Source organism: Oncorhynchus kisutch, linkage group LG6, assembly GCF_002021735.2.
Source record: "Oncorhynchus kisutch isolate 150728-3 linkage group LG6, Okis_V2, whole genome shotgun sequence".
NCBI lineage: Eukaryota > Metazoa > Chordata > Actinopteri > Salmoniformes > Salmonidae > Oncorhynchus > Oncorhynchus kisutch.
In genome coordinates, this window is record NC_034179.2 from 25911117 (window position 1) to 25934569 (window position 23453).

The 23453-nt window shown below is 45.6% G+C and overlaps 2 protein-coding genes and 1 long non-coding RNA gene across 7 annotated transcripts in view; 1 reads left to right on the top strand and 2 right to left on the bottom strand.

Moving 5' to 3' along the window:
• The window catches only part of LOC109892569 (neurofibromin), a 66693-nt gene that overhangs the window by 33841 nt on the left and 9399 nt on the right, over positions 1-23453 (top strand). For 3 of the 5 annotated variants that reach the window (XM_031826481.1, XM_031826483.1, XM_031826484.1), the window contains exons 24-42: positions 775-891; positions 1016-1197; positions 1461-1672; positions 1921-2082; positions 3830-3933; positions 4138-4273; positions 4572-4634; positions 6360-6518; positions 6637-6734; positions 6852-6998; positions 7201-7347; positions 8249-8359; positions 17208-17640; positions 17894-18234; positions 18375-18577; positions 18651-18844; positions 20236-20376; positions 21493-21772; positions 21981-22195. In XM_031826481.1, coding sequence (XP_031682341.1) covers positions 775-891; positions 1016-1197; positions 1461-1672; positions 1921-2082; positions 3830-3933; positions 4138-4273; positions 4572-4634; positions 6360-6518; positions 6637-6734; positions 6852-6998; positions 7201-7347; positions 8249-8359; positions 17208-17640; positions 17894-18234; positions 18375-18577; positions 18651-18844; positions 20236-20376; positions 21493-21772; positions 21981-22195 — 3445 coding nt within the window. The remainder of the gene's footprint in view (positions 1-774; positions 892-1015; positions 1198-1460; positions 1673-1920; positions 2083-3829; positions 3934-4137; positions 4274-4571; positions 4635-6359; positions 6519-6636; positions 6735-6851; positions 6999-7200; positions 7348-8248; positions 8360-17207; positions 17641-17893; positions 18235-18374; positions 18578-18650; positions 18845-20235; positions 20377-21492; positions 21773-21980; positions 22196-23453) is intronic. The other 2 variants (XM_031826482.1, XM_031826485.1) reach the window with 1 other exon arrangement.
• LOC116374368 (uncharacterized) lies at positions 8410-9233 on the bottom strand. Its single transcript, XR_004210226.1, has 2 exons — positions 9103-9233; positions 8410-8843 (listed from the first exon to the last, which is right to left on the bottom strand). It is a non-coding gene; the product is annotated as an uncharacterized LOC116374368 (long non-coding RNA).
• LOC109892570 (oligodendrocyte-myelin glycoprotein) lies at positions 9546-16538 on the bottom strand. Its single transcript, XM_020485196.2, has 3 exons — positions 16375-16538; positions 12772-15435; positions 9546-11843 (listed from the first exon to the last, which is right to left on the bottom strand). The coding sequence occupies exons 2-3, from the start codon at positions 12780-12782 to the stop codon at positions 10508-10510; spliced, it is 1347 nt and encodes a 448-aa protein (XP_020340785.2). The 5' UTR covers positions 12783-15435; positions 16375-16538; the 3' UTR covers positions 9546-10507.

Here is a 23453-nt window from a genome sequence, read left to right on the forward strand (position 1 = left end):
AAATTAACCAAATAGCTGCCTGTACTAAATTAACCAAATAGCTGCCTGTACTAAATTAACCAAATAGCTACCTGTACTAAATTAACCAAATAGCTACCTGTACTAAATTAACCAAATGGCTACCTGTACTAAATTAACCAAATGGCTACCTGTACTAAATTAACCAAATGGCTACCTGTACTAAATTAACCAAATGGCTACCTGTACTAAATTAACCAAATGGCTACCTGTACTAAATTAACCAAATGGCTACCTGTACTAAATTAACCAAATGGCTACCTGTACTAAATTAACCAAATAGCTGCCTGTACTAAATTAACCAAATAGCTGCCTGTACTAAATTAACCAAATGGCTACCCGGACTATCAGCATTGACCCTTTGACTCTATGCACACACACTTGCACACTCAATCAGATATATATATATATATATACACACACACACGCTGCTGCTACTGTCTATTATCTATCCTGTTGCCTAGTCACTTTACCCCTACCTATACAGTATGTATATATCTATCTCAATTTCCTAGTACCCCTGCACATAGACTCGGTACTGCTACCCCATGTAGATAGCCAAGCTATCATTGCTCATTGTGTATTTATTCCTCATGTTACTTTCTTTATATATCTATTTTTATTTTATTCTGCATCGTTGTGAAGTAAGCATTTCACTGTTACTTCGTAAACAACAGGTTTAGACTCTGAAATGTAAAATGTGATTCGATCTGACCTCTAACCCCTGAACTATGCTTCGTGCTGTGTGATATACAGGGACCTGGACCAGGCCAGTATGGAGGCGGTGGTGTCTCTGCTAGCTGGCCTGCCCCTGCAGCCTGAGGAGGGAGACGGAGTGGAACTGATGGAGGCCAAGTCCCAGCTCTTCCTCAAGTACGTCAGCTATCCTCTCTTTACTCACTGTTACTATTGAAGTTCATTACTTATGCAATGTCTCTTACGTCATAAAATGTTCTAAAAGATAATGAGTAGAATATCTTTCTCCTTCTCCTCCCAGGTACTTCACCCTGTTCATGAACCTGCTGAATGACTGCAGTGAGGTGGAGGATGATGGGCAGCAGGTGGCAGGGAGGAAGAGGGGTATGTCTCGACGTCTGGCCTCCCTCAGACACTGCACCGTACTGGCCATGTCCAACCTTCTCAACGCCAACGTGGACAGTGGCCTCATGCACTCAATTGGTCAGTCTGGAAACCTAACATATCAACTTATCAGGAATGAAGCTTAGGCTCACTCTTTGGTTGGCTGCTTCATGTTTAAAGTGCTTAACATGAGAAATGAGATGTAATAGTGAATGTGGCTTTAATTGGATCTCTATTGATTACATCTAATTCATCATTAGTGTAGGGTCGTTAAAACAATACTTGCCCATGGTCAATGTTCTTTCCTCTTGTCACACTTAGATAAGATTACAATACATGTCTCTCTCTTTCTGTGTGTGTAGGTCTGGGCTACCATAAGGACCTGCAGACGCGGGCCACCTTCATGGAGGTGCTGACTAAGATCCTGCAGCAGGGGACAGAGTTTGACACACTGGCAGAGACGGTGCTTGCTGACCGGTTTGAGAGGCTGGTGGAGCTGGTCACCATGATGGGAGACCAGGGAGAGCTGCCTATTGCCATGGCTCTGGCCAACGTAGTGCCCTGCTCCCAATGGGTATGTAGGCTATTCACCACCCACTGTCCTTTCTCTGGGACCTGAGATCTTTACATTTATATTACACCTGGGGGTGAAAATGGAATAACATTTGAAGCAAATAGTTTTCACACTGTTTTAGCTTATATTACACCACTGTACCACACTGAGATTGTTGAGGTATGAATATGAATGAATGCGCCAGTGTTGCGTAGATTGTAGGTGTCAGAGTGTGAGCTGTGTCAGTAACAATAATTTTTTCCTGTCAGGATGAGCTGGCGCGGGTGCTGGTGACTCTGTTTGACTCACGCCACCTCCTCTACCAGCTGCTGTGGAACATGTTCTCCAAGGAGGTGGAGCTTGCTGACTCCATGCAGACACTTTTCAGAGGAAACAGTCTGGCCAGTAAAATCATGACCTTCTGCTTTAAGGTACACAACATGACATGAAAATGTGGATAAACCTTTTTACGATGTAAAATACCCCTCTTTCTGACAAAGGATATGACACACTACAGTTGAATTCAGAAGTTTACATATATTTAAAACTAAAATAGTTTTGGCAAGTTGGTTAGGACATTTACTTTGTGAATGACACAAGTAATTTTTCCAAAAATTGTTTGCAGACAGATTATTTCACTTATAATTCACTGCATCACAATTCCAGTGGGTCAGAAGTTTATATGCACTAAGTTGACTGTGCCTTTAAACAGCTTGGAAAATTCCAGAAAATTATGTCATGGCTTTAGAAGCTTCTGATAGGCTAATTGACATAATTTGAGTGAATTGGCAGTGTACCTGTGGATGTATTTCAAGGCCTACCTTCAAACTCAGTGCCTCTTTGTTTGACATCATGGGAAAATTTCTAAAGAAATCAGCCAAGACCTCAGAAAATAAATTGTAGACCTCCACAAGTCTGGTTCATCCTTGGGAGCAATTTCCAAACACCTGAAGGTACCACTTTCATCTGTACAAACAATAGTACGCAAGTATAAACGCCATGGGACCACGCGGCCGTCTGTCTGCTAGAGATGAACGTACTTTGATGTGAAAAGTGCATCTTAATCCCAGAACAACAGCAAAGGACCTTGTGAAGATACTTTTGTATCGGTTTCCTCCAGTATCTATATCCACAGTAAAACAAGTCCAATATCGACACAACCTGAAAGGCCGCTCAGCAAGGAAGAAGCCACTGCTCCAAAACCGCCATAAGAAAGCCAGACTACGGTTTGCAACTGCACATGGGGTCAAAGATTGTAGTTTTTGAAGAAATATCCTCAGTTCTATTTTAGTTTCATCAGACCAGTTTGGCCATAATGACCAGCTTTATGTTTGGAGGAAAAAGGGGGAGGCTTGCAAGCCGAAGAACACCATCCCAACCGTGAAGCACGGGGGTGGCAGCATCATGTTGTGGGAGTGCTTTGCTGCAGGAGGGATTGGTGCACTTCACAAAATAGATGACATTGTGAGGAAGTAAAATGTGGATATACTGAAGCAGCATCTCAAGACCTCAGTCAGGAAGTTAAAGCTTTGTCGCAAATGGGTCTTCCAAATGGACAATGACCCCAAGCATACTTCAAAAGGTGTGGCAAAATGGCTTATTAAGGACAACAATGTCACGGTATTGGAGTAGCCATCACAAAGCCTTGACCTCAATCCCATAGAACATTTCTGGGCAGAATTGAAACAGCGTTTGAGAGCAAGGAGGCCTACAAACCTGACTCAGTTACACCAGCTCTGTCAGGAGGAATGGGCCAAAATTCACCCAACTTATTGTGGGAAGCTTGTGGAAGGCTACCCAAAATGGTTGTCCTAAGATAACCAATTTAAAGGCAATGCTACCAAATTCTAATTTAGTGTATGTAAACTTCTGACCCACTGGGAATGTGAGGAAAGAAATAAAAGCTGAAAGAAATCATTCTCTCTACTACTATTCTGACATTTCACCTTCTTAAAATAAAGTGGTGATCATAACTGACCTAAGACGGGGCATTTTTACAAGGGTTAAATGTCAGGAAATGTGAAAAACTGAGTTTAAATGAATTTGGCCAAGGTGTATGTAAACTTCCCGACTTCCACTGTGTGTGGTCTTTGTCTTTCAAATAAGCATGGTGCCTGCTTTCTATAATGTTAGTTTTGAGTTTGTGTGTTTGTGTATCCACCCCTCTGTTGTTTTCAGGTGTATGGGGCCACATACCTGCAGAAGCTTCTAGAGCCTCTTCTCAGAGGGGTCATCACCGCCCCAGAGTGGCAGCTCATCAGCTTCGAGGTGGACCCCACCAGGTACCCTGACCCCTCAGACACAACTCATTCACCCACTTTGTTTTCCAGCTGTACTATTTAAACCAAGGCAGCCCCCTCCCTACCATCTTAGATGTATTTTTGCAACATGGAAGAAGAATTGTACGGTACATGACCTGTTGCATTGTCCGATGCTCTCTTGCTGTCTCTGGTTATGACTGGCTGGTTCCATGTCTCCGGCTGCAGGCTGGAGCAGAGTGAGATCCTGGAGGAGAACCAGAGGAACCTGCTGCAGATCACCAACCGCTTCTTCCTGGCCATCATCAACTCCTCCACAGAGTTCCCCCCTCAGCTGCGCAGTGTCTGTCACTGCCTGTTCCAGGTACATATTAGACTGCACACCTCAACGGCCAACTCCAACCCACTCCACAGTCTGTAAACCCCCATCTTAACATACAGGGTTCCATTTATTTGAAGATTTGAACTTTTTCTGCAATTGCCACCATTATGTTTTCACATAATGTCAGGGTGGTTTTTATGAACTAGGTAAATGTACATCAAAAGGTAAGGTTTGCACTTTTGTGCGGTGTCTGTATATGAATGTAGAAGTATTTGTGCAGTGCGTGTTTGTGGTGTGTGTGTTTGCTGTGACCTTTTTTGTGCCCATCTCTGTTCTGTAGGCAACTTGCCACTCTCTACTGAATAAAGCCACAGTTAAAGAGAAAAAGGAAAGCAAAAAAGCAGTAAGTTCAGAGAATGTTCTCCCTGGCCACTGTTGAAAGAAAAGGAAGGTCATTCACCCTCTTGCTGTTCTATCACCTTAAACTACTTTATACTCCTGCCCTCCTTACAATCCTCACCTGAAATCCCACTACTAATACTTTTACTTTCAAATGAGTTTATATGGATTTTAATGTACGCTCACCACAAACAAACTCTTGGCACTGGTGAAACTGCACTGCTGTTACTGGTTGGTGTTGAAAGGAGTTTGGGGGTCGATGATAATGGGCTCATGTTGCAGATGGTCAAGGAGCACTTTGGCACATAGTTGTGCTGTGCGACTCAGGATCCTGGGATCCACACCGCTTTTTTGAAACCTCTCATGGAATTTGGAACTAAGGGTGTTGGGCAAACACGAGCCACCAGAATAGCATCAATGCACCTTGGCATAGGTTCTACAACTGTCTGGAACTCTATTGGAGGGAAGCGACACCATTCTTCCATGATCATTTCCATCATTAGGTGTTTTGTTGTTGTCGGTGGAAAACAATGTCTCCGGCACCGCTGCAGAATCTCCCAGAAGTGTTCAATTGGGTTGAGATCTGGTGACTTGTCACATACACATTTGTTTTACTCTCCTTGTGGGAACCCAAAAATTTATTCCTATTCAAAATCCTGTTTTCCAGAACCCTTAACCGAACCCAGGATTTCCCAAACTCTGTCCTGGTAACCCCAAGGGGTACACTTTCTGTTGTTTGCCCTAGCACTACACAGCTGACTCAAATAACCCACTAATCATCAAGCTTTTATCATTTTGAATCAGCTCTATTGTGTTAGGGCAAAAAACTAAACGTGGTGTTGAAAGGAGTTTGGGGGTCGACGATAACGGGCTCATGTTGCAGATGGTCAAGGAGCACTTTGGCACATAGTTGTGCTGTGCGACTCAGGATCCTGGGATCCACTCCACTTTTTTGAAAGCTCTCATGGAATGTGAAGTCCTAAGGCTTTCTCTGAAATTCATTACTAGCTAAGTTTCGCAGTGCAGAAATACCTCCACACCTTCAGTTCTCTATACTGCATTTACCGTATCTGAAATCTGCAGCCTATTGTTGTGCATCCATCCATGATGTCATATTGGCATGATGGTCAAAATTGCTAGCGGTAAATATCCTGTGTTGGTGGCGATGGGTAAGCTGTAGAGGCCTGGTAATTGGCTGACCTTTCAAAGCACTCTAATACTGCAGGTCATTAATGACAGCTTGAAATAAGACTTCATGAGGTTGCATTATCTTACAGCCTAGTAATTCCACTGCTGCAATATCCCTTTTAAAACACACGTGTGTTACAAGTGATACCATTTTCGTATGCGGACATGCAGAGCGTTTGATCAATTTAGGACATTGATTTAATTGAACATCGCCCAGTTTTTTCAGAAGCGTACAGTATCACGTCTACCCTAGTAGTTAGGACTGGTCTAAGATTCTCCTTTCCCCCTTTTCAAGATTCCCAGGTACCTTGCTTTCCTTTTAATCTCTTAACTCAGTTTTGAAGCGGGCCTAGCGTTGTGAATGTGGTTTGGAGGTGATGATGTGGCCATCTTGTCCTCTAGACTGTGGAATACTTTGTCTCCCTCCCCACTCTCCTCACTGCACTCATTCTACCCTTCTATCTTCTCCAACCCATGTCCTCGCCTCCTCTCCCTCTCTCTAACAATGTTGTTACCATCCCTCCAACACCCTCACACACAGGTGGTCAGCCAGCGTTTCCCCCAGAACAGCATAGGGGCGGTGGGCAGTGCCATGTTCCTCCGTTTCATCAACCCTGCCATAGTGTCTCCCTATGAGGCAGGCATCCTGGATAAGAAACCTCCTCCCAGGATCGAGAGGGGCCTTAAGCTCATGTCCAAGGTAAGAGGACAGGACACCCAGGCCACATGTATACAAAGCTGGTATGTCTTAATAATATGCTATATTCTATTTGAGGATCTGGCCTTGTTGTTAATACGGTTTGAATGTTCTTTTACAGATCCAGCAGAGCATTGCCAACCATGTTGTATTCACCAAAGAGGAGCACATGAGGCCTTTTAATGACTTTGTCAAAAGCAACTTTGATGCAGCTAGAAGGTATGATAACAGAATGATATCTTCCCTCTCTGAGAATATGTATTGGATGTTTTCACCTGATACTAATTACCCTAGCAGGTGTAGATAAATCTTGTTCCTTTGACCTATGTGTTGTAGGTTTTTCCTGGACATCGCATCAGACTGTCCTGCCAGTGACTCAGTCAACCACAGCCTGTCCTTCATCAGTGATGGCAACGTTCTGGCCCTGCACCGGCTGCTGTGGAACAACCAGGAAAAGATAGGACAGTACCTCTCTAGCAACAGGTGAGGGGCAGAATGGAACATGTATGGCTTAGATGTTACAAGAGATAAGTAAGATGTTTCACACAACCCAGATCTCTAGAATAAACAACGGCCCATCTCACAGGAGGTTGTGTTTGATACTACTGTAGACCTCTGTACTTTCTGCATGTGGCAGATGTGTATCAAAGAGTAGATTATTCCTAACGGTGTTGTTCTTCATCAGGGATCATAAAGCAGTGGGAAGACGTCCTTTTGACAAGATGGCCACCCTCCTGGCCTACCTGGGGCCCCCAGAGCACAAACCTGTGGCTGACACCCACTGGTCCAGCCTCAACCTCACCAGCTCCAAGTTCGAGGAGTTTATGACAAGGTACATACATCAAGTTACTATTAATTACATACAGGTAACTGCTCAAACAAAGGAAACGCCAACATAGTGGCTTAATCGGGCATTGGGCCAGAACAGCTTCAATGCACATAGATTCTACATGTGTCTGGAACTCTATTGGTGAGATGTGGCACCGTTCTTCCTTGAGAAATTCCTTAATTTGTTGTTTTGTTGATGGAGGTGTAAAATGTGTCTCAGGCGCCGCTCTAGAATTTCCCATAATTGGGAGAAGATTGGGTTGAGATCTGGTGACTTGAGACACACACAATTGTTTTACTATCCTTGTGGGGACCAAAACACACACACACACACACACACACACACACACACACACACAGACACACACTTTAACCTCCCTATGCTCCTTTGAGACCCCTCTTTCAAAGTCACTGAGATCTCTTCTAGTCACAGTAGCCAAAATAATGGGCAGCTGGGCGTTTTTATACATGGGTAGGCATTTTTATACCCTAAGCATTGGATGTTAATTGCTTAAGTTACTCAGGATCCACACCTGTGTGGAAGCACCTGCTTTTAATATACACTGAGTGTACAAACATTAATAACACCATCCTAATATTGAGTTGCTCCCCCCTCCTTTTGCCCTCAGAACTAACAAGGTATTAACAAGTGACATCAATAAGGGATCATAGCTTTCACCTGGATTCACCTGGTCAGTCTTTCATGGACAGAACAGGTGTTCATAATGTTTTGTACACTCAGTGTACATTGTATCCCTTATTTACTCAAGCATTTCCTTTATTTCGGCAGTTACCTGTAGATCTCACAAAGCAGTCTCATAAAACAGGATATGAAAGCATCTGAGGCAGAGGTTGTTTTAGTGGTACTCTGAAAGTATTTCCCTGTCTTGATCCTGCTCCCTCAGACACCAGGTACATGAGAAAGATGAGTTCAAAGCCCTGAAGACCCTCAACATCTTCTACCAGGCTGGCACCTCCAAGAACGGCAACCCTGTCTTCTACTACATCACACGCAGGTGAGGCCTGCAGACTGTCACATTTCAACAGAAAGTCACAGAGCGCTGTGTTCACTTTATCATGATGCATTTATTCAGAAACATAGTTGTTTTAACATGTGTGCTATATTTTATTTTAGTAGATAACAAAAGGTTTTTTAGAAAGTGTCCAAGGAGTACAGGTCATCGTGGTCTTCCTTAGGGTGAGAATATATGTAGTTAAAGAATAGTTGGACATCCCAGATTGAGGGAGTGCATGGTGAATATAGCTGCCTTGCTGCCATCAGAGAGTAGCTATCTGCTGCAGGAGAGTGGGAGACAGAGCGAGGAGCATGAGGCCAATCCCCCACAGAGAGGAGAGTGGGGGAGAGGAGTTGGTGCTGCTTCCCGTGGAATTTGTGCTGTTGGCTCCGATCACCGTCCCATGTTGAGCCAGGAAGACAATGGTCATCACAACCATTTGCAGCACACCACTACGAACATGCATTCTCTTTCTGTGGTCAAACTGCCAATGTAGACATAAGACAACCAACATGCCACAGTCACCAGCATGCCAGGTAGAACAGCATTTTTTTACACTCTTTCATTTGTAAATCTAGTACATTTCTCATGAGCTGTTTTCCATTTTAAAGCTGTATTCTAAATAAGTTAACCTTAGTAAACTGATTTGATCGATGAATGCCAGCAAATTGATCTCAATAAACATCTGACCAATTATAACAATACCGGGACCAACCAACACCATTCAAAGATCTGCCACTTACCGGATATTATGACGTAAACCCTCTCAGCTTCAGTGGTGATGATTTGTGAAGAGCCAACCGTTTGGGAGGAGGTATTTTATGGCACCTGGCTAATGACATCATTATAGTTGACTGTAGGCATTGGCAACTCACCACAATGGGGGTGGCCGGTGTTTCTGTTTCGCTGTACCCATGGAAAATCACAAAACTGTTTGTTTCCAAGTCTCTAGCTGAGATCCGCCCATCAACATTCTCTCACTCTCTCTCACACGCGGGTGAACACTCTCTCACACACACAGAGTGTATTTGTGTATTTGTGGATGTGATTGAGTGATGTAGCCTGCTGTGGTGCCAGTAGGAAACATAAAGGTACAGTATGGTGCCACCTGCTGCTGAGTTACGGTCATAGCCTCTAAATTGTTGTGAAAGAATCAATGAGTGTGTGTGTATATCCTATGTGAAGACTCAATAGCGCTCTCATTGATTAACTCCAGTTGAATTGAAGGACCACTAGGGTACTGCCAGCTGCCATTAGCAACTAAATGATCCTTCTGTGTGCGATTTTAAAATAATTGCTTCAAAGACCTACATCTGGTGTATTAGAAGCAATTACTGGAACCATGTTTGTCTTTAAAACTTTTTTTATTTACTGACCACAAAGATGAAAATGTTTCTGTTCACTCAAATGGGGGATCGTGTTTTCTGCTAACAATGCCTGAAGCGCAGAAGGCTGCTGAGGGGAGGATGGCTCATAAAAATGGCCAGAAAGGAGCAAATGGAATGGCATCAAACACCTAGAAGCCATGTGTTTGATACCATTCCACCTATTCCACTCCAGTCATTACCTGCAGTACCATGGTCGGCCTCTAACTCCCGAGGCTCAATGAGAGGGGGCAGTCATTCTCCCCTGGAAAGAACAGCTAGTTTTCAGCTTTTCTCTCCCCACTCAGACCACTCCCAGACAGTCCTAGCAAAATTCTTGCTTGAGAAATTGCTCTTTGCTAAGAAGCTATTTTTGAACAATTTAATTGAAAACAATCATGCTAAGGTATTTAATTATTATCCAGAAATGATTTGATATTGAGATAAAAACGGCTGCTTTGGACCTTTAAGTATTCAAAGTTGATGATGAAAACAGAGTTATGCAGATAGTGAGTACTAAAGTATTTGTTCAGTATCCCAATAATGATACTGGCCATATAGTGGTAGTAGTGTTAGTGTACATGGATGCTGCCTGTGCATGTCATACAGTATATTGTTATTGATTCAAGTAATGCAGAAGAGTTCATTTAAGTGTCTTACAGTATTCAAAATGGAAGAAAACAACAAAGTTGGTTTAATGATACTCATTTGTGTGTGTTTGTGCAGTTGTATGTCCAAAGTCTGACAAGGACATTACTCCAACTCCAGACATTTCCTTCAATTTTCAGAGGACATACCGGGTGTGAGTCAGGAAGAACCACAGGTTCAGTAGGAGTGGGAGTGTAGACCTGGGGCTGGGGGCTGGGCTGGTGTTTCGTACCGGGGAGCCACCCTGGTTAGGCCTCTTGACACTCCTGGTGCGGAGGGTGGCTGTTCTCCTTGTGATGGTAGAGGGGTTGTCAGTGGTATAGAAGCTGTCAGTAGTAAATGCAGTGTCTGTTAGGAAGGGGTCGTCTGTGCTTGTCAAGCTGTTTTCTGTGTGGGACCTGTCAGTGGGCAGGGTGGAAATGGCTAGAGGGGTGGAGGTGAACTGGTGTTGGTCTGTGAAGAGGCCGTGGTCCTCTGATCCACTGGGGCGTCCTGGGGCTTTCCTGCTGTGGAGCTGGGTGTTGAGCAGGGCAGACTCGGACAGGTACCAAGGCCACCTGGTGAGGGCCTCTGGAGGAGGAGGGTGGCTCCGCTCCTCCTGAGTACCAGCAGCCAGGGGAGGCTGAGTGTAGGAGGCAAAGTGCCACCCTCCAGTCCTGGCCAGGGGATGCTCTCCACAGACAGAGTGAGTGTGGCAGGGGCAGCCAAGCACGCGGGTGGAGGTGTGCTTGAGCCAGGCCAGCAGGTGGGTGATGTTGGTCTGGTGCTCACAGGCCCAGGGGTTGTCCCCCAGGGAGAGGAGCCGCAGGCTGCCGAGCTGGCTGAAGGCCCTGGGGCCCACAGAGGAGAAGCGGTTGGAGTGCAGGTAGAAGGTGGTCAGCCTGAACAGCCGTGCCAGAGTGCCAGGCAGCATCTGCACCAGGGAGTTGTGGGAAAGGTCCACGGTCTCCAGGCTGGCAGGCATGTTGGTAGGCACGGTCCAGAAGCGGTTGTGGCTGAGGTTGAGCAGGCGCAGGCTGGTCAGGGTGTTGTTGATGAACACGACCCGTTCCAGCTTGTTATTGGACAGGTCGAGGACCCGCAGGTTCCACTGGTAGGCTGTGTCGTTCTTGTCCAGCAGGTTGATGCCGTTGGCTGCAATGTGGAGCTCCCACAGGGCTCTGGGCAGAGCGGTGGGCAGGCGGACCAGCCTGTTGTGGGACAGGTCCAGGGTGCGGAGGTGGACAAAGGTACTCAGCTGGCCGTCCAGGTCGTGGATGCGGTTGTGAGACAGGTTGAGGGAGTGCAGGTTTTGCTGCAGGCCCAGGGGCAGAGTCCTCAGGCCCCTCCAGGAACAGTCCACCTCCCTGTGGCTGTGGTTACAGGTGCACATTGGGGGGCAGACAGCCAGGGCCTGGAGACCCAGCAGCATCAACAGCCATAGCACGGCCACACAGTGGGGAGGGACGCTGGGGGGCATCAGTAGCACACGCCTTGAAACACAGGGGAAACGCCTTGATAAATTAGTTACAAACATGATAGCAAGCCCACTATTAGCTAGGCTACATATCAAAGCAGTAACATGTATTAGTAAAAGCTTATAGTCCACATAGGTAGTAAACAAAGAGCACGGTGAATGATATGCAGATTGAGACTATCCTCTCTGCACCAGTAGTGGAGGAGAGGCTGTGTTACTGCAGTGAGCTGTGCTGAACACACTGGAGACAACGGTTAAGATCTCATTCTCTCCCGTTCTGCTCCACCCTCACCCTCTTTCTCCCCCCATGGAGGCTCCCTAACATCTCGTCACAGTGCTGCAGATGTGCCTTCTCCAGCATGATTATACATACAATAGAGTATGTGAGTAGGGTTTAAACGTTTGGCATTAACCCCTACAGTCAGTCCTATTTATTGAGGAAGGGAGTCTCCCTAGCAACATACTAGTGGGCAGTGTGATGCTTTGACTAGAATGGCTTGTAGTCTGTTTTGAAGAGGATGTTCTGATTGGCTTGGGCTATTAGTCTGTAGAGGATACCTTTTTAGAAGATGTTTGTACATCACTTGAGGTGTGATTTGCCTGCTGTCCTATTTCACTGATGTTAATTAGCCTGTTCGATATATATATATATATAGCCCAATCAGTGAGTGTCAGCTATTGAGCAGGGAGTTGTTCCTACTAGAACGTGCTGAATAGATTGGTTTTGTTAATGACTAAGGAGAGGACTGGGACACTGGCCAGTCCCGCAGCAAGAGGAGTCAGAGAAATGATGCACAGGGAGCAGTGCAAAGATTCAATTACTGTAGCACCATAGTCATGTATGTTTGTGTGTGTGTGCATTGCTGCTTTTTTGTCTTGGATTCCATGGGGGGGGGGGGGGGGGTCGTGTGTGTGTGTGTGAGTGAGAGAGAATAGACACTCACCTTTTCCTCATCTTTGCATTCCAGTCACTTCTCTCCTCTCTATGGTCCTCAGCCCAAGGCTGCTTTCTATCCTCTGTCTCCTAAAACACTGGAGTGGCAGCTGCTTTGCTGAAGAGTGATTTTCTGTTTTTTTGCTCATTCACTGTTTTTAATGCCCTCTTGCTTTTCCTTTCCTACCTTCTGAGACTGTTCTGTTCCCCCTGGTTTTGTCCTTGATCCCTTTTGTTTTCCTCTGAAGGATGGACCATTAAGAGTACATGTCTCTTAGTCTGCCCTTTTTAGGTCCAGTGATGCAGGTAGCATTAAATGGTATAAGCTCCTACTGCTTCAGCATCCACTGCAGGCTCTGCATTAACACTGGGAGAGTGTGTGTGTGTGTGTGTTAGGGAGGGAGGTAGAGGGGAAAGTGGGAGGGGTGTAGGAGAGGAGTAGGGATGCAGTGCAGAGCGGCCCTTAGCTACTGATGACGAGGAGCGGGGGGAGGGCTGCTGACTCCAATGTTTCATAATCACTATCATTCAAAGAAATGTCTTCAATCTCTCTCTCCCCCAACACCATCCTCTTTCCATGTATCTTGATTTAGGAGGACTGTCAATCAAAATCCATTGACTCAATGCACCACGGAAGGGAATTTATTTTCTAGCACAAAGATGTTCTTCATATTTTGCTATAATAGTTATGTACCCCTTGTACGTATTGCAGTAATGGATAACATTTGATTTTGGTTTGAAATGGTTAGTAGTCAGTATTATGCCCTCTTCACGGACAACCCGTTTTAGACTTGACATGCAATACATCCACACGTTCATCATGTTGTCAGCCATAAGTAGATGAATAAATATCTGAGAGAGAGGATGGGAACATAAAACGGATCTGTGGCGGTGCAGCAGTTTTGAATGTGGTATTATGCTGCTTTGTTGTAGTTCCCCTCTCTGGTCAGTGAAAACAGGTGGTACTGCCTCAGACACACTCCTTACTAATGCCCAGCCTCGCTCTCCCTCTCTCTGTAATTCATCCACATGCACAGTCACATGCAATTAGCTGTCTCTCAGACACACTAGCAGAGAAACACTCAGGAAGTGTCCTAATTCTTTATTGTTTCAAAGGCTTGGAAACGGAAGGGCAGATAAAGCTAGAGCAGAAACATTTGAACTCTTCTTTACTGTATCGAAAAGACCAAGGAAGTGATGTTGACTTGTTGGAAAACATTGAGAGTGTTTCTGGAAGAGGTTTGTGGCTTAAACAGTTCCTTTTAAATTGTCTACTTAAGCTGCTACTACAGTTTAGTGCTGGTTGGTTCTGTTTTGTAATTTTGCAGAATTTAGAATGTCTAAAAATGGAGAATGTCTAAAAATGGAGAAGTGAGGGAAATGTCAGATGAATTGTGACAAGCAAGCTGTGATACAACCACTAGACCAAACAGGAGTCATTTCCTCTTATCAGTGACACTGATGATGGCTATACATTTTAACTTATAACTATTTTTGTTACACAAATACAAATTCATACAAATATTAAATATTCAACCTCTTGTGGTACATTAATTTGTATAGACATGATCATAATGGTAATTATTTCATAAGTTTTGAATGAGAATGCGAGCATAAAATACAAAACCACACAATCACTCTAAGCAAACACTCAGTGCAAAAGCAAATCTCTTTACAGCATGCCAATAGAAGCTGTTGTATAAAACTGTGCTGTTCCCATCATCAGTATGCAGCTGAGGACAGTTTGACCAGTGGTTTGAGCTTGTTTCTGGTCCAAGGTCAGAGGAGGAGGTCACCATGTGAGAGCCCTCACCCCACCACCACAACAACATCGCTAGAGGCTTGTGATTGGGGAGAGACTGCTGTGGCTGTGGGGTCAGAGGGCTCTGCAGGCTGTTTGGTGGTGGTAGTGACTGGGCTCCCCTGGCTAGGGTTTGCAGCTGCTGCCACCCCATTTTCTGTGGCTTCCTTCTTCTCTTCCTTCTTGGGTGTATCTTTCACCATCTCATTTTCCCTTTGCCCCTTGTCTGTCTTGCCGTTCTCCCCCTCCTGGGTCTGTCTGAGCTCTGCCATCATCAGGCTGGTCTCACCGGGCTCAGAGTCAGGCCTCTCCTTGGTCCTCTGGCCAGTGCCCCAGTACCCAGTACCACTCACCAGGTCTATGTTGCTGCGGGTGGGGCGGCTGCTGATGCGGGGCTGGCGCTTCAGGCAGCACACATGGCATGACAGCGCCACTGTGGAGACTAGCAGGATGGCACACAGGACCACCAGGGCACCTGTCACAATCAGCAGGATGGTGGCCTCCTCCTTATCCAACAGAAAGTCAGAGCTGCGGCAGGGGCTGAACGTGGGGCTGGTTTGGGCCTTAAGTGGAGGGCAGGCACTAGGTTTGGTGTTGGCTCTGGATGGTGTGTTGTTGGTGTTCACTGGGCTATTGGTTCCAGATGTTTCTCTGGTGTTGAGGGTAGCTGGTGTTGTTGATTCTGACTGAAAATGTGTTGAACTGTTAAATTGTGTTAAATGTGTAGTTCCAGAAGGTCCCATGGTTGCGTTAGGGTTAGCCCCAGCTCCCTTTCCAGTTTCATTTTTCATTTTACCGTCATTAGCAAGTACTGATGTTCCCATGAGTACCACACAGTACAGCAAGAGGCAGACCTGGGAGCCATTCATATTTCTATGGGAAAAGGGGGAAAAAGAGATCATAGTGAGGTTTACTGGTGACCATCAGTAAGTATTATAGCATCTCAAGTTCTGCTTTTTCTTACACATTGAGTTCCTTTGTGGTTTCATGTGAGTGTCAGTTTCCATACTGTCTGATGTCATTTGATCAGCAGTCTGAGATCTGAGTGACAATGATGATTGGTATTAATCTGAGATTTAAAATATCTTGATTAATTGAATTAGCTTTCTTGTTAAACCATTTATTCATTTGTTTTGCCCAGAATGCATGTGAGAGTTGATGATCAATATTCACTTCCGATTTGCACCAGTACATAAAAAACAAAAAAGAATGAACATAAAATAAAAAACTGCCTTTTGCTGAACAATGAATCAAATGGCCGCCTGGACTATTTGCATTGACCACCCTTTGTTTTTACACTGCTGCTACTTCTGTTTATTAACTATGCATAGTCACTTTACCCCTACCTTCATGTGCAAATGACCTCGACTAACCTGTACCCCGCACATTGACTCGGTACCCCCTGTATATGGCCTCATTTATTGTTTTTATTGTGTTACTTCATTTAAAAAAACAAACATTTAGTAAATATTTTCATAACTGCATTGTTGTTTTAAGGGCTTGTAAGTAAGCATTCCACGGGAAGGTCTACACACCTGTTTTATTCGGCGCATGTGACAAATACAATTTTATTTATGATCTCCCAGAAATTTAAATCAAGCAATTCTGGTCAATATAAACTGGAATGTATAATTTATGTGTATGATGTACAAAATCTCAAGACTGAATCTCCTTGATCTCAAAATAATACACTACAAAAAACACTTCCCTCAGGGATACTTATCCTTCAGTTCAACACCGTACCATCCACCCTGTGAAGGTAGACTATTTTCAAACTTTGTTTATTTTCTTGAATATGTTGATATCACTTACCTTGATGGAGTTGACCAGTCTGTGTGTGGTACTTCCTAACACGAGGGAATCCAGGCAGAGATTCAAAAAGCCCAGCCGTATGTGTGACCAGTTTCAGAAATTAGAAATGCCTATGAGAAGAGAGGTGTGAAAGACGCCCTCGACGTCAGCATGCTCATTCAGTAATGACCAGTTTCCTGTTCCTCTCTCACTTCTCACTTCACTTCTCCTAGTTACTTGATTTCCTGTGTGATGTTTAGCTTGGTCACTCAGAGGGGTAGTACTATGGCACTCTCCGCGGGATTGGAAGAAAGCGGATGTTTCCATTTTTCAGGGATCCCCTGAAAAACAGATGTGGGGACTATGCTCAGGTGTCTTTTTACACCTATGTTAGGTTAGCACTATGATACAGTAGTACTATGGTACAGTAGTACTATGGTTAGCACTATGGTACAGTAGTACTATGGTTAGCACTATGGTACACTACAACAGTAGTACTATGGGTAGCACTATGGTACACTACAACAGTAGTACTATGGTTAGCACTATGGTACAGTAGTACTATGGGTAGCACTATGGTACACTACAACAGTAGTACTATGGTTAGCACTATGGTTAACACACTACAGCAGGTGGGGGGTTGAGAGGAAGTGAACACATGCTGGCTGTCTGCTTATTAGCCCACACTGTCAGTGTGTAATTTTCCAACCGAGTCAAGTGTTGAACTGTGGTTGGCAGGTTGGCATGACTCACACACATCTCTTGTCCCCTGCACCCTATTCAATTTACAAGGACTTAAAAATGCTTCTGTGATGTCCCTTTCTGCCTCCCCTTCTCCCTCCTCACCCTCCCAGATTTAAGACTGGCCAGATCAACGGTGATCTCCTCATCTACCACGTGCTGCTGACCCTGAAGCCCTACTACGCCAAGCCCTATGAGATCGTTGTGGACCTGACCCACGCCGGACCCAGCAACCGCTTCAAGACCGACTTCCTGTCCAAGTGGTTCGTGGTGTTCCCGGGCTTCGCCTACGAGAATGTGGCGGCCATCTACATCTACAACTGCAACACGTGGGTGAGGGAGTACACCAAGTATCACGAGAGGTTGCTGACAGGCCTGAAGGGGAGCAAGAAGCTGCTGTTCATTGACTCCCCAGCGCGGCTAGCGGAGCACGTGGAGCCTGACCAGCAGAAGCTGCCGGCGGCCACGCTAGCCCTGGAGGAGGACCTCAAGGTGTTCCACAATGCCCTCAAACTGGCCCACAAGGATACCAAGGTCTCCATCAAGGTTAGGACATGAGGGAGTCAGTAGATTCAGAATGTAATGTGTTTCCTACATATTCTTTGGGCTGTGGGACATCATTGAAAGTAAGTCAGACACAGACAAGAATGACAGGAATGGCTGAGACAGATTGAATCATTGTCCCCAGGAGGCATATGTGGTCTGGAGTCAGGAGCGTCAACATTTTTTAACAATGTTACCATTTTGTGTGCCAGCTAGCATAGTAACTCCCTCTCAATGTCTCCGTTTCTGTACCCAGGTGGGTTCCACAGCGGTCCAGGTGACGTCAGCAGAGCGGACCCGGGTCCTGGGCCAGTCGGTCTTCCTGAATGACATCTACTACGCCTCGGAGATCGAGGAGATCTGCCTGGTGGACGAGAACCAGTTCACCCTGACCATTGCCAACCAGGGCACACCGCTCACCTTCATGCACCAGGAGTGTGAGGCCATCGTCCACTCCATCATCCACATCAGGACGCGCTGGGAGCTGTCCCAGCCAGACTCCATCCCCCAGCACACCAAGATCAGACCCAAAGACGTGCCAGGCACCCTGCTCAACATCGCCTTGCTCAACCTGGGCAGCTCTGACCCCAGCCTCAGGTCAGACACAGCTGAGGAAAATAGTCATACATGTTTAGATTTTGGTGGGACTATGAGAGCTGACAGTCTTCTTAGGGATATTTGAATCATGCATACCTTTTTATTCTCCTTCCCTCTCTCTCTCTGTCTGCTGTGTGCAGGTCTGCAGCCTACAACCTGCTGTGTGCCTTAACCTGCACCTTCAACCTGAAGATAGAAGGCCAGTTGCTGGAGACCTCAGGGTTGTGTATCCCTGCCAACAACACGCTTTTCATAGTGTCCATCAGCAAGACGCTGGCCGCCAACGAACCCCACCTCACCCTGGAGTTCCTGGAGGAGTGCATTTCTGGCTTCAGCAAATCCAGTCAGTATCCTTGTTCCTGCCCTCCACACACACACGCACACACACGTTGTAACATCCTCTCTGATGTGTGTAGGTATTGAGCTGAAGCACCTGTGTCTGGAGTACATGACCCCCTGGCTGCTCAACCTGGTGAGGTTCTGTAAGCACAACGACGACGCCAAGCGCCAGCGGGTCACTGCCATCCTGGACAAGCTCATCACCATGACCATCAACGAGAAGCAGATGTACCCCTCTATCCAGGCTAAGATCTGGGGTAGTCTGGGACAGGTGGGGATCTCTCTTCTCGGCTCTCAGTGTGGGTGTTGGCCCATGTATCAGCCAACCAGTATATTGGATGTTATTGAGCCCATACAGTACTCCATCCATCAGGCCAGTCTGCTGTTATTGAGGCCGTACAGTACCCCATCCATCAGCCCAGTCTGCTGTTATTGAGGCCGTACAGTACTCCATCCATCAGCCCAGTCTGCTGTTATTGAGTCCGTACAGTACTCGTCCATCAGCCCAGTCTGCTGTTATTGAGGCTGTACAGTACTCGTCCATCAGCCCAGTCTGCTGTTATTGAGGCTGTACAGTACTCGTCCATCAGCCCAGTCTGCTGTTATTGAGGCCGTAAAGTACTCGTCCATCAGCCCAGTCTGCTGTTATTGAGGCCGTACAGTACTCGTCCATCAGCCCAGTCTGCTGTTATTGAGGCCGTACAGTACTCGTCCATCAGCCCAGTCTGCTGTTATTGAGGCTGTACAGTAGTCGTCCATCAGCCCAGTCTGCTGTTATTGAGGCTGTACAGTACTCGTCCATCAGCCCAGTCTGCTGTTATTGAGGCCGTACAGTACTCGTCCATCAGCCCAGTCTGCTGTTATTGAGGCCGTACAGTACTCGTCCATCAGCCCAGTCTGCTGTTATTGAGGCTGTACAGTAGTCGTCCATCAGCCCAGTCTGCTGTTATTGAGGCTGTACAGTACTCGTCCATCAGCCCAGTCTGCTGTTATTGAGGCCGTAAAGTACTCGTCCATCAGCCCAGTCTGCTGTTATTGAGGCCGTAAAGTACTCGTCCATCAGCCCAGTCTGCTGTTATTGAGGCCGTAAAGTACTCGTCCATCAGCCCAGTCTGCTGTTATTGAGGCCGTAAAGTACTCGTCCATCAGCCCAGTCTGCTGTTATTGAGGCCGTACAGTACTCATCCATCAGCCCAGTCTGCTGTTATTGAGGCCGTAAAGTACTCGTCCATCAGCCCAGTCTGCTGTTATTGAGGCCGTACAGTACTCATCCATCAGGCCAGTCTGCTGTAGGCTTTATTTTACTGCTGATTTAGGATCTGGGAAATGGCTGAAGGATTCAGTGGACTCACTGTTCAGGATGTTATAGAGGCCTTATCAGATATTATGAGAGTGTGTTATCCCCTAATGTAGGTATTACAAATAACTCTCTTTGTCAGCATCCCTGTATTTTTCAGATCACAACCAGTTATCATGCTAGCCACCTGAAAATCATGAAAAACGTATCTTTGCGTGTTAGTGTAGAGCGAGAAGTTGTGGTCTGACTGAAAAAGATGCTGGCATTCTGAAATAGAAATGACTTGAGACAAATACGCTAGTTAGTAATGGAGGGGAATTTATTTAGTCTCTGAGCTGAGGTCCTGTTGTATCCTTGTTCTGTAGATAACGGACCTGTTGGACGTGGTGTTGGACAGCTTCATCAAGACCAGCGCTACAGGAGGCCTGGGATCCATCAAGGCTGAGGTGATGGCTGACACGGCTGTGGCTCTGGCCTCAGGGAACGTCAAGTTGGTGTCCAGCAAGGTGAGCAACACACACATACACCTCAGGAATTACTACTGTGGCTATTCCCTTCACAGGTTGAACCCTTCACAGGCTATTCCCTTCACAGGTTGAACCCTTCACAGGCTATTCCCTTCAAAGGTTGGTTCTGTGACTTGAGTCTAGACAAGAATATCTGCTACAAGAATATCTGCTGCAAGCATCAATACAGATCCTCTACAGATGAATAAATTATTTCTGGATGTCCGTTTTCCTATCAAATGCCATGAAAAGTCTGTTCTATGCATTCCTTATACTTCGTTATGGCAAGTTGTGATCTTGTAATGTCACTGAATTAATAGTAGCTAATACAGTATCCAATGTTATAGATGACATTACATATGGTTACCGATTAGTATTTGTACTCCTACAGTATGAATGAATTAAATCTCACAAACTGCACATGGAGGCAGACACATTTACATGTGCCTACCCTGGCACGCTGACATTGAACAACTCTTCCAGTTGTCATGACCACAGTACCTCTCAACAACAGTGCTGTTTGTGTCACAACTATTTCTGTCATTTGGTGGTCTGCGTTATTTATAATTTCCTTTTGACTGTTGAGCTGATTTCTCAGAAAGAAAGAGGGAGTTTAATGTATTGCCCAATGAAGTAGTCTTGCCAGGTCGCAGTTGGAAATGAGAACTTATTCTCAACTGGCCTACTTGGTTAAATAAAGGTGAAATAATTTTAAAAAACTGTACAATGCTGATCATGTGATCTAGTGCCAGGAAGAGGATGGAAGCCTCTGAATACAAAGGCCAGTCTGTGTCGGGGTGACGTCTCTTTTCTCTTCTATCTATTCTCATATGTCAAGGCAAAAAGCTGAACACATGTTTAGATATTGTGATTGTACAATGGATCAACACCAGACTGGGATATAAAGCATTACTCGATGCATTCCCAGTTCTGCCTGTAACGCTTAAAAACAGGAGGGATAAGGGATCTTTCCAGAGATGCTAGGTGACATGAGAGTCCTGAGTCATTCTGTTCTTTCCCTTGGGTGGAAGGGAGAGATAATAGATAGGATGTCAAATGTGGTAACGTACCCGACCTTTGATGTAACCTTAACCCCGACCCGTGTCTATCTGGCAGGTGATCATCCGCATGTGTAAGATCATCGATAAGACATGTCTGTCTCCCACGCCCACCCTGGAGCAGCACCTGATGTGGGATGACATCGCCATCCTGGCCCGTTACATGCTCATGCTGTCCTTCAACAACTCTCTGGACGTGGCCACTCACCTGCCCTACCTGTTCCACGTGGTCACACTACTGGTGGCCACCGGTCCCCTGTCCCTACGAGCCTCCACACACGGCCTGGTCATCAACATAATCCACTCCCTATGTACCTGCGCCCAGCTCAACTTCAGCGGTGAGGAAGCCACACACACACGGCACCCTGGCTGTAGACTGAGGACAGACAGAAATAGGGAGAAGTGAACATGATTAAAAGGCAGAGGGTTGATCAGTGTCGTGTTGATTCAGTGTTTTGAAAGCAGTTTTTTCTTGATGTATTTCTTGACGTATAGCCTTGCTGAGACTCAGTGATAACTATTCCCATGTGTGTTTCTCTCTTCCAGAGGAGACCAAGCAGGTTCTGAGGCTGAGCCTGACAGAGTTCTCCCTGCCTAAGTTCTACCTGCTGTTTGGCATCAGTAAGGTCAAGTCTGCTGCGGTCATCGCCTTCCGCTCCAGCTACCGCGACCGCTCCTTCTCCCCCGGGTCCTACGAGAGGGAGACCTTCGCCCTCTCCTCCCTGGAGACCGTCACTGAGGCCCTGCTGGAGATCATGGAGGTCAGGAGATCACCCCAATGACATAATCACTTATCATTACATCACTATAGCATGACACTACTGTCTGTACCGGTCTAGATGTTCGGTGAACACTAACCAAATTCAATATTCTACTTGCCTTCACACAAATCCAGTCTAGAATTTAAAAGTTATTTTCAAAAATATGTTTTTCATACAATACCAGTCAAAGGTTTGGACACACCTACTCATTCCAGGGTTTTTCTTTATTTGTACTATTTTCTACATTGTAGAATAATAGTGAAGACATCAAAACTATGAAATAACATATATGGAATCATGTAGTAACCAAAAAAGTGTTAAACAAATCAAAATATATTTGAGATTCTTCAACGTAGCCACCCTTTGCCTTGATGACAGCTCTGCACACTCTTGGCATTCTCTCAACCAGCTTTGTGAGGTAGTCACCTGGAATGCATTTCAATTAACTGGTGTGTGTTGTTAAAAGTTAATTTGTGGAATTGCTTTCCTTCTTAATGTGTTTGAGCCAATCAGTTATGTTGTGACAGGGCAGGGGCGGTATACAGAAGATGGCTCTATTTGGTAAAAGACCAAGTCCATGTTATGGCAAAAGCAGCTCAAATAAGCAAAGAGAAATGACAGTCCATCATTACTTTAAGACATGAAGGTCAGTCGATCCGTAAAACTTCAAGAACTTTGAAAGTTTCTTCAAGTGCAGTCGCAAAAACCATCAAGCGCTATGATGAAACTGTCTCTCATGAGGACCGCCACAGGAAAGGAAGACACAGAGTTACCTCTGCTGCAGAGGATAAGTTCATTAAAGTTAACTGCACCTGAGATTGCAGCCCAAATAAATTCTTCTCAGATTTCAAGTAACAGACCCATCTCAACATCAACTGTTCAGAGGAGACTGCATGAATGGTTTAATTTCTGCAAAGAAACCACTACCAAAGGACACCAATAAGAAGAAGAGACTTGCTTGGGCCAAGAAACACGAGCAATGGACATTAGACCGGTGGAAATCTATCCTTTGGTCTGATGAGTCCAAATTTGAGATTTTTGGTTCCAACCACCGTGTCTTTCTGAGATGCCGAGTGAGTGAACAGATGATCTCAGCATGTGTGGTTCCCACTGTGAAGCATGGAGGAGTAGGTGTGAAGGTGTGGGAGTGCTTTTCTGGTGACACTGTTGGTGATTTATTTAGAATTCAAGGCACACTTAACCAGCATGGCTTCAACAGCATTCTGCAGCGCTTCACATTCCCATCTGGTTTGCGCTT